General features: G+C 42.6%; 1 protein-coding gene across 1 annotated transcript in view; it reads right to left on the reverse strand.

Moving 5' to 3' along the window:
- The window catches only part of Cdh2 (cadherin 2), a 237,014-nt gene that overhangs the window by 10,044 nt on the left and 211,330 nt on the right, over positions 1 to 15,640 (reverse strand). Inside the window, exon 15 of the mRNA XM_008828833.3 lies at positions 1,722 to 1,886. Within this exon, the coding sequence (XP_008827055.1) occupies positions 1,722 to 1,886 (165 nt within the window). The remainder of the gene's footprint in view (positions 1 to 1,721; positions 1,887 to 15,640) is intronic.

Consider the following 15,640-nt stretch of genomic DNA (forward strand, 5'->3'; position numbering starts at 1 on the left):
AACAAGGCAAGTGTTTAAATCACTTACATAATATTTAATTTAGCAGCTCTTCCAACTAATCTCCTTTGATGGAGTCATTGGTTAGGCACTGAATTCAAACTATGTGGGATTCGAAGGGTACAGGGTAGGAAAAAGTAAGGGGAAACACTGTTAGATTATCAGTGATAATCAATAAAATTCAAATGCACTGTAATGCTGCTAGTAGACATGTCGCCTGCAGGAATTATCTTGGGGACAGCATGACTAATAGTGATGATATACACCGAATGTATTTTACAGATGCAGGTTGTTAATTATCAGCTCTCTTTTTGAGTTGGTCAAAACAGTCTAGAGAGCTGGGGAGACAACTCAATTCAAACAGTGCTTGCTGTAGAAGAATGAAGACCTGGGTTTGATCCCTAGCACCCTTGTGAAAAGAGATGGTGATAGTGGCATATGCTTCTAACTCCAGGGCTGGGAGGTGAAGTGGATGCTCCCTGAGGCTCACCAGATAGCCAGCCTAATCTACTTGGCAAGTTCCAGACTCAGTGAGAAACCCTGACTCAAAGAAGTTAGACAGTATCTAAAGGATGTCACCCTATTTGTCCCCTAGCTTCCACACAAGTGCACACATACCTGCACACACACACACAAATGAAAAATAGCAGTTTGTTCTCTGTTCATGAAGCCAAATGCACTTTCATATAAAGATAAAACTTAAAAAACATATGGATGCCATTAGAGGGATGCTTTTGGAAGCTCTCGTCAAGAAATTCCAATGGACTCTCATAAGAACATTTGAAATTTGCCCTGTTCTGACTTTTTTCTAGTTCCCTGTCTAGAATTTGTAATGCTAATTACTCTTTGCCTTTACTTCTCATTCACAACTCCTATTCACCAGTCAAGGGCTTTCTTTTCTCTCTACGGATAAGAGTTATGCAATTTGGGAGTCTTTTAGATAGATCCACTGAAGGGGTACTCCAATTGTCTCACCCTGCATCCCTGTTCAGCATGGAAGAAGCCAGAGCAGTCTGCGTCCTGATTCCCTACTCGCAAGCTGGGTAACCTCTTCAGAGGATAGTGTGATAAGAATAGGAGGTAGGGATTGGCTAGGCAGTTAGGGTAAAAAGACCCCAAAGAAAAGTAGTCAGTTTCTTAGCTAAAAGTCAAAATGTCCTTGGGCCGCTTAGCTAAATACTCTGTTCCAAAGGCCAAAAATGTTGAAAGTATTTGGGAACTCTTATCTAATACTTAAAAGATTTTACAGTTACCTCTTCAAAGGGGGAGAATGTTGGAGGGGAGGGAGTGGGCATGGATTTGATCAAAACACCTTATATGCATTCATGAAATTCTCTATAAATTATTTAAAAAATAATTTGCATTTCCCTAAAGAAAAAAATGGATGTTTTAATGCTCTACAAGAAAGTGAGTTTCATTTTCTTCAGTGGGAGAGTCATTTGTGTTCCTAAAAATAACTCCTCACCTGCGCTCACCTAAGTAACCCTAATTCAAGTCTTTGGGTCACCCCCTCCCCCCCTAAAAAAGACACAGAAGTAGAAGGGAACTAGTTGCGGAGAGGAAGGGGATCTGTGGATGAGGGGAGGGACTAGAGAGGGTAGCTGAGTGAACAACAGAAACACATTATATTATGTGCATGCAATTACCATAACGAAATCCATCACCATGGATGATTAATATATGGTAATGCAATAAACAAAACAAAAAAGTGAGCCTCTCTGCACCTCATTAATGAAGTCCCCAATATCCCCGGGGTGCGGGGCTGCAGATCGAACTGGGTACTGTGGCTCGGCATGGATGGGCCTCTCGTCCAGCCTTCTGATTCCCACGGGCTTGATGGCATCTGGCTCCACGGTATCTGGCTGTTGGAGTTGGCTCAAGTCGTAGTCCTGCAAGAGAGGGAATCAGAAGCCCACAGAAGATGAGCACAAAGATGGGAGATGACAACCTTTGTTTTTAAACACACACTCGGAATGCATGGAAACGAACGGAATTTAACATAATGGAAAAGTTGCCACTAGGAGTTTCTCATGTTATGATTAAATATTTCTTTCTCACAGCTCTTTCTTCTGTGTTTTCCATTTCTGCAGTCTGTGCTCCATCTGCTTTAAACCGCTCCTCATCAGCTCCCAATGGGAAATGGCAGAGTGACGAGGTCTCACTACAAAATGACTAAGAGACCGACTGGAGCATGCCGTGTGCCACAGAAGCAAAGGGACTACATTAATATCTTTAACACAAAAAAGAAACTGTGTAGAGAGGTATTTTTGTTCTCTAGGAAAAGCATCAGTGCATCAACGTTGAAACCCCACACTCTACCCCTCCCTCCCTTCTGTGGTCTGGAGTAGGAGCCTGCAAATTATGGGCTGTGGGCCAGTCTGACCCATGGCCTAGTTTTCCTTAAAATGACCTCCACATTTTCAAAGGGTTGCTTAAAATATCAACCAAGAAGAGTAAGCCACCAGGACTTTCTGTGACCACAGAACCAAAACCCTTTTGTATCTGGCCCTGTAAAGAATCAGTATAGTTCAGAGTGCTGGGCGCTGTAAGAGTCTGGATTCCTCTCAATGTAGACCTGTAGAATGTTCTGGAAAAACAGCTGTCCACTTGCAGGGAGGCTAGAAAGAACTGTGAAAAGGGGTTTGTTTGGCATAGGCTGGGCTTTTAGAACTATTTTCAGCTAATGCATCGGCCTCTAAACAAGAATACAGAAACAATACACCGAAAATGAATCAAGGGACTGGAGAGATGGCTCAACAGTAAGGAGCACTTGCTACTCTTGCAGCAGACCTGAATTCAGCTCCCAGCACCCATATGGTGGCTCAGAAACATCTATAACTATAGTTCTAGGACATCTGATGTCCTCTTCTGGCCTCCATAGCCACTGGGCATGCATGTGGTACACATACATACATACATGCAGACAGACACACATAAATTTTTTTAAAAAAATCTTTAATTTTTTAGTAATAAAAAAGTAATAAATAAAAGTAATCAAATTCTAGGTTTGGGCAAATACTTTGTTTTCCTCAAACCTCTACATTTTGGTACTATAAAATATCATAGCCCAAGCATAACCCAAGTGTTCCCACTCAGTGCTGATGTTTACAGAAAGCACAAGTTTTCTGGTCCTCATCTTGGTTCAGCCTGCCACTACTCTGTTTAAATCCTTCCTCAGTATCTCCAGAGTGGTCTGACTTATTCAGTACTCAAACATTCACCACGTCTGGCACTGTGCTAGGCACTGTACATATGCCTGCTCATTTAATCTTCTTAGCACATTTTATCATCCCCATTTAAGAGTTGAAGACTCAGAGTCACAAAATCCCAACTCACTCACTTATCCATGATCACAGACCTATTAAAAAACAAAACAGATTTGGACTTCAAATGTGTTAGACCCATACGTAGCCTGCTACAAGGCTGGATTTAAAGAGAAATGAACCAGAGAGAGAACATGGACAAAGAAAGAATGCTAGGAATTACTAAAGTATCCAAAGAGATTAAAGAAAAGTCACTAACTTTCACACCCTGATGTGCCATCCCCTCTTCCAGGATCGTCATAAGGGGTTTCTGCCTACCAACCTGTGAACACTGCTTCACCTCTCTCTTTCAGAATGATGACTGACAGACTCTAAGAGGCTGGGTAGCTTGCTCAGAGTCACAATGATAGAAATACAAGCTAGGCATGCCTGTCTTTGATGCATCTCTAAGCATAATGCTCGGCTGGCGGAAAGGCTCCCGGCACAGCACTACCTCCCCCTACCCCCAGCTAGTCTTTGTGTAGACCTTCATGCAGCCCAGCAGGTAAAGGCCCTGGGATAGCTGGATTTTATGTTCCCTCTATCAGGTGCGTGGCACATGACGTACAAGGTAGGACAAGCCAGAGTGAGATGCAAACTCTGTACACCACTAAAAGACCCAGTGGGACAATTAGCTTTAGGTTTGAACCTTGAACTGCACATGGGATAAGGAGTTGTCTTTGCAGAGGGAGAATCAACAGCGTGAAAAGAGGCGTGGCAAAGAGTTTCAAGTCATCCATGGAGAGCAGCTTTTCCTAGTACAGATATGCTGCAGTTTCAAACAGAGTTCATGAGCTGCGGAGTATCTTAGAGGTCCAAGATGATCTACTGTGAATGTCTCAAATTTCATAAAAGAGATTTATTTGGAAAATGTTAAATGCTTTCCCATGAAGAAATGTGTAAAGTGTGGCAAACCCGGGATAAGTGTGCCTTCCAACAAAGAGGTGCTGAGCACAGTGACAGTTAACAAATGCGTCTACCCTCAGGGTGAAAACACTTATTAGAAGTCTTAATTACAGGTATATAGGTAAGTTAATCTTATGGGTAAAGACTATCTTCTATCTGGTGACACATTCCTCGATATTCTCGGATATATTATACGATACTTTAATCTGACAGTTCTGAGACTAGAGAGGGGTTTCCTTTATGTAACCAGAGGGAAGAAGCCTGTATGTTTGGTTATGCTATTCTGTTCCTGGACAGACGCTGACTTCTCTCCGATGCCCACTGGAGTAACAGGCTGCAAAAACAAGTGCATCTTGATTGGATAAGAGGGTTTCAAAAATATTCAGAGAAGTCATCAACATTTAGATGCATTTCTGATTGGAAAATAGGAAGATTTACAAGAGAGAGCAAGAGCTCCCATCCTGACGTAGTAACACAGTGACCTTACAGAAGCTATTCCCTCAACAGCACAGCCTCCAGGCTGGCTTCACTTACCAGTGTACAGATAACACACACTCTATGCATAATAATTTGTAGGTGTTTACATTTCTTTTGAAATTCCATCCTATCTCTTTACAAACCAGAGAGTGGGATTAAAGATATATTGGCTGTGTAAGAACGAAGACCCGAGTTCAAATTCCCAGCACCCATGTAAAAAGCCAGTTATGGTTCTGTGTACCTGTCACCTCAGTGCTGATAGGGGTGTGGTCAGAGACAGGAGAACTGTAGTGACCTGCTGGCTGCTAGCTTACCTCCAGGTTCACTGAGACATTCTCTAAAAGGAATAAAGCACTGAGTGACCTTCTCTATCACTCAGATAGAGTAGGACACTCAGTGCCATCCTCTGGCTTTAGTATGTGCACATGTACACACATGTGTGCACACAACACACAGACAGGCACTCACACAGAGACAGAGAGAGACAGAGGCACAGAGAAATACTGTAGAGTAGGAATAGTTTTAAAACTTCATTCCTGCTCTATCTTTCTGGCCAGGCGAATAGGAAGCGTTCGATGGAAGCAAGTGTTGAATATAAACATGGCAATGGTATTCAAACCAGCTCTCAAAGAGAGCAGCTGATTCAAGGAACGTGACTTGGATCACATCACAGTCTTTGGCAGTCATTCACAATGGGAAGGAGAGAAAGGACCCTGGGTCCATCACTGAGAATCATTGCCAGGATGAATGTTTCCAAAATGATAGAAACCTGGTAAACTCCTCAGTTACAATGAGATAAAAAAAGAATCAGAAAGGCATTGATTTATGCAATCTAAAAGATGCATAAATAGAGTTTCTCTGTGGCTGCTTCCCTTGGTCTGTGGCAAATAGAGGTTCTAAGTATCTAGTGGCAGGAGGGAGCACATAGAAAGGTCCTGGGGTCATAGAGATGAGCTTTGCTGTTGACATTCGTTCATCTGTGTTACATGGCAAAAGTCCTGGCCAGCAGGTTCAATTTTAGACTTTTGTATAAAGGTTCACCCTATATGAATTGCCTAAATTACAAAGCTTTACAATCCCATCATACTTTTCTTAAAACACAAATTACAACATGCAGGATGAGAATTATAATAAGAATTACAGACACCAGAAATGCTCTCCAGGTCTTTCGAGTTTCTGACCTTATTTCTGAAGACTATAAGCAATTTAAGAAGAAATCTTTATTTAGATCTTCAAACTCTGGAGGTAGACTAGAGCTGACAAGTTTCCTATGACTGTCAACTCCTCAAAGGAGTTTAAGTTTCAAATGAAAGCCAAGAAAATCTTATTCCAACTCATGACTGGACAATTGGCAAGGATCATTAAAGGTAGGCGCAGAATTATGATTTTTAGAGTACTCATGCAATATTAGTATCTGTTTCAGGGAACTTATAATTTTGTTCCTTTGAGATTCAGAATGTTTTAAGGGTGATTTGATTCTGAGAGAGTTAGCTTAACAGCAGCTAAGGCTTTTGTTGTTAAAATTCCAGACCTGCAATGATTTATAGCTGATTCATATGATAATAGCACAAATCTAGCTTAGGGCATTTGGCTGTGCTAATAAAATAACTAAAGTACAGCATCAGAATGAATAGGAATTCTAGAATTGCAGGGAAATATTTCAAGGAAGTAAATCACAAGCCAAACATACAGAATTTCAGCCCCACTGAGGGAGTGATGGAAACATTCAGCGTTCACTCTGCATTCCACCTGATCTGGGGATCGTCTGCTGGGTGCCAAATGCCATTTTTGGCTCTAAGAAGATGAAAGAAGAAATTCAACCTTCATCCTATGGTCTTTGGAGAAGTCACATTAGGTGTTGTTCCCATGCCACTGATAAGTGCAGCTCAGAGAGGTTCCTGCTTTGACAAAGGTCACAGCCCAGTTAGACTCATTGCTGTTTATGCAGCAAGAATAAGGATCTAGGAGTGGGAGGTGGTCAGGGGGTAAAGTGCTCACCATATAAGCAAGAAGACCCAAGTTCAGATCCCCAGCACCCATATAAAATCAGTTGGGCACAGCAATGAGTGCCTGTGATCCCAGCACTGGAAGGTGGAGAAAGGAGGCTACCTGGGGCTTGCCAGCCAGCCAGTCTAGGTAAATCAGTGAGCTCCAGGGTCAACAAGAGTTCCTGTTTCAAAAGTTAAGATGAAGGGTATCTGAGGAAGACATTTGATGTCAACCTCTAGCCTCCACATGCACTTGAACACACCCATCTTGCCCCGCCCCCAACACACAAAGAATAAACCTCTTTACTTAGGCTCAACATGGTACTAGAGGAGGGGTTGGAAACTTATGGTCCATGATCAGACCCAATGAATACACACAGGCCTGTGTCAGGCCTGTTACAGTGAAAACTTTTCCTTTTACAGCAGCAAAGAACTAAGTCGCTTTAGGATGGTTAGACAGAAATGAACATTTTCAGTGTTTCGGGACCTATGAGAAACAGAAACACCAACATCAAAGTGAATAAATGATATCCTCAAGGAAAATATTGTATCTGGAAAAGAAAATGATGGTGGTATAGGCCAAGAATTCTTCAAACAGAGGCAGAAACGGAGGAGGAAGGGAGGCATTGGCTTGTGTAGCTCCCGGCATTAAAATAATTGAATAAAACTGTGATAAGGTGTCAACACATTACCTTGCAGCTGCTGATGCCTAAGTCAAACACCCTTGCAAGCTTTATGCATATTACATTACACCTGATTTTCTTCCCCAGCGAAATGTAGTTAGGATGGTAACCATCTATACAGGTGAGATGTGTGAACAACTAAGTAGATTCTGTGCATTATTAAAGTCTGCCCAAATGAAAGGTTTGTTAAAAGCTTTCCTGGGTTGAAATGTAAACCTACTGGAGAGAAAGTAATCTGCATATTTAAAAGCCAGCCTCTCTTTTCATATACATTTCAATCTCATTGGATAGCAAGTTTGCCATTTTCCATAGGGGAGGGACCTAAGGCAAGGTAATGTGTTCATCACTCCCCAGTCCTTGGCTTGTGGTGCACACCAGCACACCACACTGGCAGCTGCTTTTCAAATTCTGTTTTCAGAATAATGAATGAGCTGAGGCTTCTTTCTTTAAGTGTACCAATCAAGCTTTTGTTTCAGAAATTGGCACTGGTTAAATTTTATCACAACGTGTCTCCCGTTAGGAAATTTTGGCATGTCCTTTTAGGAAAGGGAAGCAAATATACAATTCAGTTCAAATGGACTGAACAAGTAATTTCTAAGAGCCTCTTGAATCATAGGCTTGGTTACTGATCTCAGAGAGCCGGTTCCACCAACCACCCTCCCACGCCCCTGGAATAGGGTGTCAGGTAGTCTAGGCTGGTCTTGCAATTAACTTGTATCAGACTGCTTTTCCTGCCTCCACCTCAAGTGTTGGGATGACAGGCATGCTACTGAGCTCCTCAAAGAACTTTTAGTCTAATTCCTTTGATAAGGATATACCTGAAATCTGAAAAAAAAAAAAAAAATCACTTTGTACAGATGCACAGAATTCCCAATCCGTTCTCCTCATGCTATCTGATCACAAGCCAATGGAGATGAATCTGCTCCTTAACCTCTATGTGCTGTGTGCCATTAAAGGAATCTACACTTCGATATTTTCACCTGGTCTATAACTTCATACAAAAAAGAAACAAAACTTCACCTCTCAGACAGAGACCAAAGTAATTCTATCTTAGCTTGACCTAGTCTTTGCTCTCAGGAGAAACAAAAATATTAACAAAGAAAAAGTAGCATTTGGTTCTAGATACGGTGAGAGAGAAGTGAAATTCTTGCCCCATTTCTGGTGTACCATATGGAATTTCCTACTGAAGATTATTCCTTGTTTCAGAATGAATTTACACATAAAATTACTTCAGCAAAGGGACTCCAGTATTTGATTTTAAAACAATGGGCTATGCAGTCAAGCACTTTAGTTTAACTCTTGGTTCCATTATCACCTCAATATGGGACCTTGAGCAGATTACATAAAATTCTTGTGTTAAACTTAATACTCAAGAGTGCCACCATTGTTGGGGGGGTAGAGCGAGGGGAGACAGAGACAGAGAGAGAGAGATCCTAAGTAAGACATCACAGATAAATCTATAGTTAGTTTTAAAAGTCACTGGAGGAGCGCTAAAGGATCAGATAGTAGATATTTTAGATTTGCTGGGCAGGCCCCACAATCCCCTGCGGTACCTCTATTCTGTTGCTAATATATAAACAATGGGTGTGGCACTTGGCCATGCACCAAGAACCCTATGTATAAAAACAAGCAGGACAGCCAAAAATGATATCGCAGACCTTTAATCCCAGTGCTCAGTAGGCAGAGATGGGCAGATCTCTGAGTTCAAGGCCAGTCTGGTCTACATAGTTCCAGGCCAGCTGGAGCTACAGGGAGACCCTATGTTGAAAAGAAGATCCCCCCACCCCCAGCCACAAAACAAAACAAAACAAAACACAAGCAGGAGGTGGAACTGGATGCTGGCTGAACCAGAGGTATAGCATTTTAGTGTCATGTGGTGTTAGTTCTTTGTGGTACATTGTTGATACACACTTGAGACTCAGATCCTTATTATTTGCTCTTACTGAGATATTGATAAATTTCCATTCCTTAATGTAAACATATTTATGATTAATCAGGAAAAATGAATATTAAAACTAATTACATAAAATTCTGTGCTCATTGTGAAGTGAAAGGAATAGAAAGGAAAGAAATATATACAAATTACATGTACATTAAAAATATTCAGTGATCCAGATATGGTGGTATACAGAAGGGAGTCTGTGAGATCGACGCCAACCTGGTCTACACAGTGAGTTCCAGGCCAGCTGGAGTTACAGGGAGACCTGTCTCAAAACAACAGCAACAACAAAAATTTAATGGGCAGAAGATGGCTGGATACACACTGAGCAGCCTAGAACAAACGCTGTGCCTAGCCCAGCAGTGTGTCCCTGGCCATCCATACGCTGAGAACACTATGTCAAAGAGCACAGCAGCGTGCAGATCCCATCACTGATGAAACTCTGTCAATTCTGCATCGCTCTTAAAATAGCTAATGTGCTAGCATTTGCAGGTGGGTATACACGGATGGATGACTCGGGAACCTCTGACCCAGTGAGCTTAGCCAACAATAAAGACGTGGGCTTCACAGTCATGACCAGATTCGACCATCTGGTTATCTGCTTATGGAGCAGAAAGATTTTGTAAAGTAATAATTTCAAGGAATCAAACACACCATGGTTAAATAACGCATTTGGCGTCCTTCTCCGCTTGGGTCAGATGGTCAGGTGTGGCTGCCTAGAGAAAACCCCTGGCACAAGCAGAGCGGGGGCCTAGGTGGGCTTCGAGGGCCTTTCTTCTACCTCTGCTTCATTTTTCTGTCTGGGCAACCTGCCTGGATTCCAGATTTTTAGTTCTGTTGTCCAAACTTTATATTCAGACTTTATGTTTATTGTAACTTGTCTGCTCAGATCGCATCTCTGGTTTGGAGATGTACTTTGTAGATGTACTTAATTTTGCAAGTCATACTTAACCAATTTGTTAGGTCCTACCCTTTGCCTGTTTTAAAGACAAACTAACAGTGGCCATCTATTAAGTTATAGCTCAGTCCCCAGCCTTGATGATCACACACAGTACTGCTGCCTGCCATAAACCATCAATACTAAAGGAAGCATTATCGTATGATCTCCAAGGTGGTGGGAAGAGCCTGATCGCTTGAGTCTCCTAGGCTCAGGCTTGAAGCTGGAGTAGCTGCAGTGCCTGCTTCATAGGCAGGCAAACTAATGTGAACTCCAGAGCCTGACATAGAACAGGTACACAGTAACAGCTAGCATTTAAAGACCAGACATCGAGGATCTCACAGGATGAAAGAGAAGACATCAGGACCCTGTGAGCACAACTTCAAACTAGGTTAGCTGAGGAAGAAGGCCCGATATAGTTCCTGAAACAACTTTAGTGAGGGCCCACAGTTCTAGACAATGGGATAGACAATGACTTTAACAAATCCCTGCTCTTACAGACCCTAAGGTCAGGGCCAGGACTGAGCAGAGAAATTCAAAGTAGAGGAGGACATGAATGTTGGTGGCACAAAGGACAGTCACTTGATTCAGTTTGGGTTTCCAAGACAGAGTCTTGAGATGCATCTTGATGGGTAAAGACAGGTGGGTTAGAGAATGAGCCAGAGACGTTTATTGTGTGTGGCACAGCTGCGTAAGAACAGGCAGACAATCCTGTGCTCAAAATGCAAAACAGGGGCACAATGAGAGGAGAAACTAAGGCATGGTATTTCTTGCTTGCTTGCTATGGCATAGCTGATAAAGGCAACTTGAAGAAAGAAAGGTTTATCTTGGTTCATCAGAGTTGGAGGTCCAGTCCAGCATGGTGGAGGGGCATGAGGCAGCTGGACACGTTGCATCCAGTTAGGAAGCCAAAAGCAAAGGAAGCTGGTGCTTAGCTCGGTTTCTCCTTTCCACTCAGTAGGAGACCCCAGCCCATGGAATGGTAGTGTCCACATTTTAGGGTGGGTCTTCCCTCTTCAATCAGCTCAATTTAGCCAGAAATTTGTTTTCATGGTGACTCTAAGTCCCAATGACAATCAGGATTAACCATGACGGGCATGAACCACCAGGTTGTCCATTCCTAAATAAAAGCAGGACCCCAAGTCATAGCGATGAACTCGGATGAGCGTGCTTCCACTGTCATGGAGACTCTGGGAATCTCATCTACTTTTATACTCAGTGAGCAGACCCAGTGATTACCTGGCTCTTCTTGGTTCTTGAAACCTCGACTATTAAAAGAAACTCCCATCATGCCCCCTGAACTTACACTGAAACTGTACTTGATCCTAAAAACTGCAGTTTGGGCCACGCTCAGAGGATTCTAGTCTGAAAGAGAGGACCAATGCCTTTTCCCACAAGGAAAGCTGGTCTTTGGGTCTGTGGTACATCATATACACTGATACTCAGCCCATCTTGTCTGAATCAGTTGCTGAATTGCTAGGTCTTTTCTGCATCCAGCGATGCATGTCCCTATGCCATGTCTTGGATAGGCCAGAAATATACAAATTCTTGGGGGTGGGGTTAAACTGTTCATATAGAACTTTCCAAAAGTTTCTTCACATGTAATTATCTAACCTGCTTTGGTGAGAGGCCAGCTGCTCATCCCTAATGCATTTATATCTTTGCAGGAACATGGGCTAGGCAAACCTCCCAGGGGTTTGGGAATGTGATATGTGACACTTTCAGGTCTATCCCATAAAAATCTCACATAAATCATCCTATAAATACCGATGCCAACAGTAACTGCAAATATGTGTGGCCAGGGTGGTCCTGGATAGCACATGCAGAAGACAATACCGAGGGCACACTGGGTCCCTCAGGGTCTGCCAGGGGTAGAGCAAACCTCCCAGCCTCTCCAAATGCCCACCGCATGCTACCAAATTACTGGCAAGTAAGTAAGAAATACATTTAAGCTAGGCTTTGATAAATGCTTGGTCTGTTACAGAAGCTAACCTACTTTAACTTATATAACTGATGAGGTATATTTGTGAGCGTTCTCTCTTCTAAAATCAATAGTATAGAAAGCTATTCTATGTGTTCAGAGAACAACAGTGCCTCCTCCTCATCGAATCTGTTTTTGTTAATCCAAAGCCAAATAACTAGCATATAATGTAATCAGGGTCTGCAAAAATAACCATCCACAAAGTACAGGCTGATGATATAAACCAAAAAAGCTGGTCTGGTATAAAGACAAAGAAAAAAATTACTAGAACATGCCTATCTTGCTTAGAGGAAAGCTTCCTGTTTCTGGTAATTCTTCTTATCAGGTTGCAGACCATATTTCTAGACTTTTGTTTTCATAAAAGATTGGGAAAGAGGAACTTTATGATTCTTCCCCCATTAAAAAAAGTTCTTCAAGCTTAATAAAACATAGCCATGCGCCCTGTATGAATAGACCCCAGTGAACAAATGGTTATTTTATTTGAAAAGAGCTCCCCTTTCAGATATGTCCTCCAAACCATCAGGGCGTACTAGTCATTTTCTCTGAGCATCAGGAACTATCTCTCTGATGCCAATAAAACAAAACCAAACATTTCCCAGAGCTTGTCTCTAAAATCTAAGAACTTGGGCAGAGTCCTCAGTCCTGGAAAGCAAGGACCCAGTGCTCACTAAGCCCCTGGTGCCGGTGCTGATCAGAGGGGGCAGAGAAGGAACAGCAGAGGGGCTGAGAAGACTGACCTGGAACTCAAGTGAGTAGTGACAGCTAAGAACCCTGAGAGGTCAAAAGAAAGGGATGTGGAATCCTTAGTTGTTGCCCGGGGCCCCGTCACACCCTACTTTGACATATGTCAGCTAACTCTACCCTGCTCCCTTATGGCTCATGGTCCAATGGTTCCTGGGACCAGTGATGGTAAGCTGTGATCTTCACCAGGAACAGCAGCTCCTCCTCTCACAGACTGAGAACACCCCCATTGGCCGTGGCACTGGGTAAGAACCATAATTTTCCACATCAAAATCAAGAGCAGAGGACACTGCAGATGTCCTGGAGCCTACTCCAAGGATGGTATAGCCCTTTGATGAAGTCAGACAGCATACAGAAAGGCCACGTGGTAGTGGCCTGGCTGGGCATGAGCTTCGTTGAGGATGGTACAAGATATGTAAGCATTTGTCTCCCTTGTCCTCAAGTAGAACAATTTACTCCTACTCTGCTACCTTCCCACAGTGAATGCCTACTCTGTTGTATGGTTCTGAGTGAGATTCTAAGAAACTATGGCCACAGAGCACTGAGGACCACATCGAACACAGGGGGGTATGTCAGCACGCATACAGCATATTAGTACAAGTGACAGCTTTTGCTAACATAAAGAATAAAGCTGCTTAGTATCAGTGATTTAGGTCAACATGATTTAAAGGGAGCATTAAGAATATTGTAAACATAAGGCAAGGCCAATAAACATTGGCTTAAAGAAAGAATAATTAGAATAAAGTCTAAACCATAAAGTGCAAAGAGCTTCCATTTCCTTCCCTGGGGATAAAAGGAGATGGTCCCAGGGAAAGTGAGCAATGCATGGGAATTGTACATCCTCCCTGATTTTATTAGGAGATTACTAAAAGGGATACTGGATCTGTAACCAGCCCCTGGCCAAAAGGGCACTGAAGGACATTTACTAATGAGGGTAATTAAACTTGCCTCGATAACCAGCCATAGCCTGGATGGTGATAACAGTGAGAGAGATAAAGAAGGAGCCTCACCCCATGACAACAGACCAGACATTAAGCTAAAAGGGTCTGTCCACCAGCCAACATCCCTAGGCAGAGATAATGTGCCCATCAGAACACAGGGAAGGCTTCTTGCAAAGCAATCTCAAGTGTGGCCCACCCTGGCCTCCTGACCAGCTACATTAGGGCAGAATAGCCACATGCTACCACAAATGTCAGCAAGGAAAAAGGTCCAGAGCCCCTCTCTCACGCTCCAAAATTTTCTTTTCTTAGGATTCACTTTTTGTTAAAGAAATCAGCAACCTTGGCACAGACTTCAACAGATTGAGACGCTAATCAGGGGAGATAAGGACTAGCTAGTGAAGACTGCTTTGCTTTGCTTTCTTTCTAATCAGGTAGCTGCCAGGAAGAAGGGTGTTTTGTCTTGGCCTGAAGAAGGAAAACCTAGGCTACCCAGCCAGCCTCAGGCTAATCTTGGGGCTGTTGGGACATACCTACCCTACAGAAGCCACAGTCACCCTGGGTGTCCACTCACTAGCTGAATTATCTCTCAGGTCTACCAGGCCTCTGAATCTGCTAATATGGGGTCAATTCTTAGTGAAGAATACTATTCAGTTACTGCAAAAGAAGCCTTTAAAACTGCCTTGCAGAGACATCAGGTGCACAGGACTTGTACCCAAGTGTCATGCCAGGCCCACCGATGGAGGCATGATCCCCACTCACACCTCAAGCAGCACACATGCTCTGTAAAATGCCAACTACCGGCAATAAAAACAGACTAACCCTTGTCTCAGATGTGCAGAGGCCCTGGCTACAGTTTTGAGGCCTACGGTTGTCACAATCTATCTTCAGCAACTAATAAAACTTATGAATCCTACTCTGCTGCCAAAAAGGCTTAATGTACGCCATGAAGAATAGAATTCCTAACAAAGACCACATGAGAATTATGGAAAGGAGAAAACTGTGTTGCTAAAAGTCTCAGCAATTGAACATAATTTTCAGATTTAAAGCAAGAGTTTTGGCTTAGAAAAGGAAATGGCTGGGTTGGAGACACCCAGATAGTGATGTCAGGAATGAAAGCTTTCTTTCTCTTGAGGATAAAAGCAAGGTGTGAAAAGAATCTATCAAAAATCTTTTGGAAGAGGGTCAGCAAGATGGCTCAGTAGATAAAGGAGCTTGCCACCACACCTCATCACCTGAGTTTGAGCCCTGGGTTCCATAGAGTGAAAGGAGACAACTGACTCCCACAAGTGGTCCTTTGACTTCCGTATGTGCACTGAGGCATATGCAAGCTCACCCAAATAAATATTTTAAAAATTTTAAAGAAATCTTTTGGATGAATATAGTTGTGGAATTTATCTTATTAGATGTCAAGACATTAGAAAGCAACAGCAATTTAAACAACATGGACTGGAACAACAACAACAACAAAAAGACAAATCGAATAGGTAGTTCAGAATAGTTGGAAACCAACCACAGACATGCACGAACCTAGTATCTACCTTTTATTTAACAGAAGACAAAAACAAAACAATGAAAAAGCCTTGACCCACATTCTACACCCAAGAGAAAATCCAATACAGATACACAGGCATGATCGACAGCATTGCATCTATTACAATTATGATATGGGAAAGGACAGAGCTTCTATAAAATGATAGAAGCTGTGTTTGCGGGAAGATTCATTATAAAAGCGCTAACCATAACAGGAG

Source organism: Nannospalax galili, unplaced genomic scaffold (assembly GCF_000622305.1).
Source record: "Nannospalax galili isolate Female #2095 unplaced genomic scaffold, S.galili_v1.0 scaffold252, whole genome shotgun sequence".
NCBI lineage: Eukaryota > Metazoa > Chordata > Mammalia > Rodentia > Spalacidae > Nannospalax > Nannospalax galili.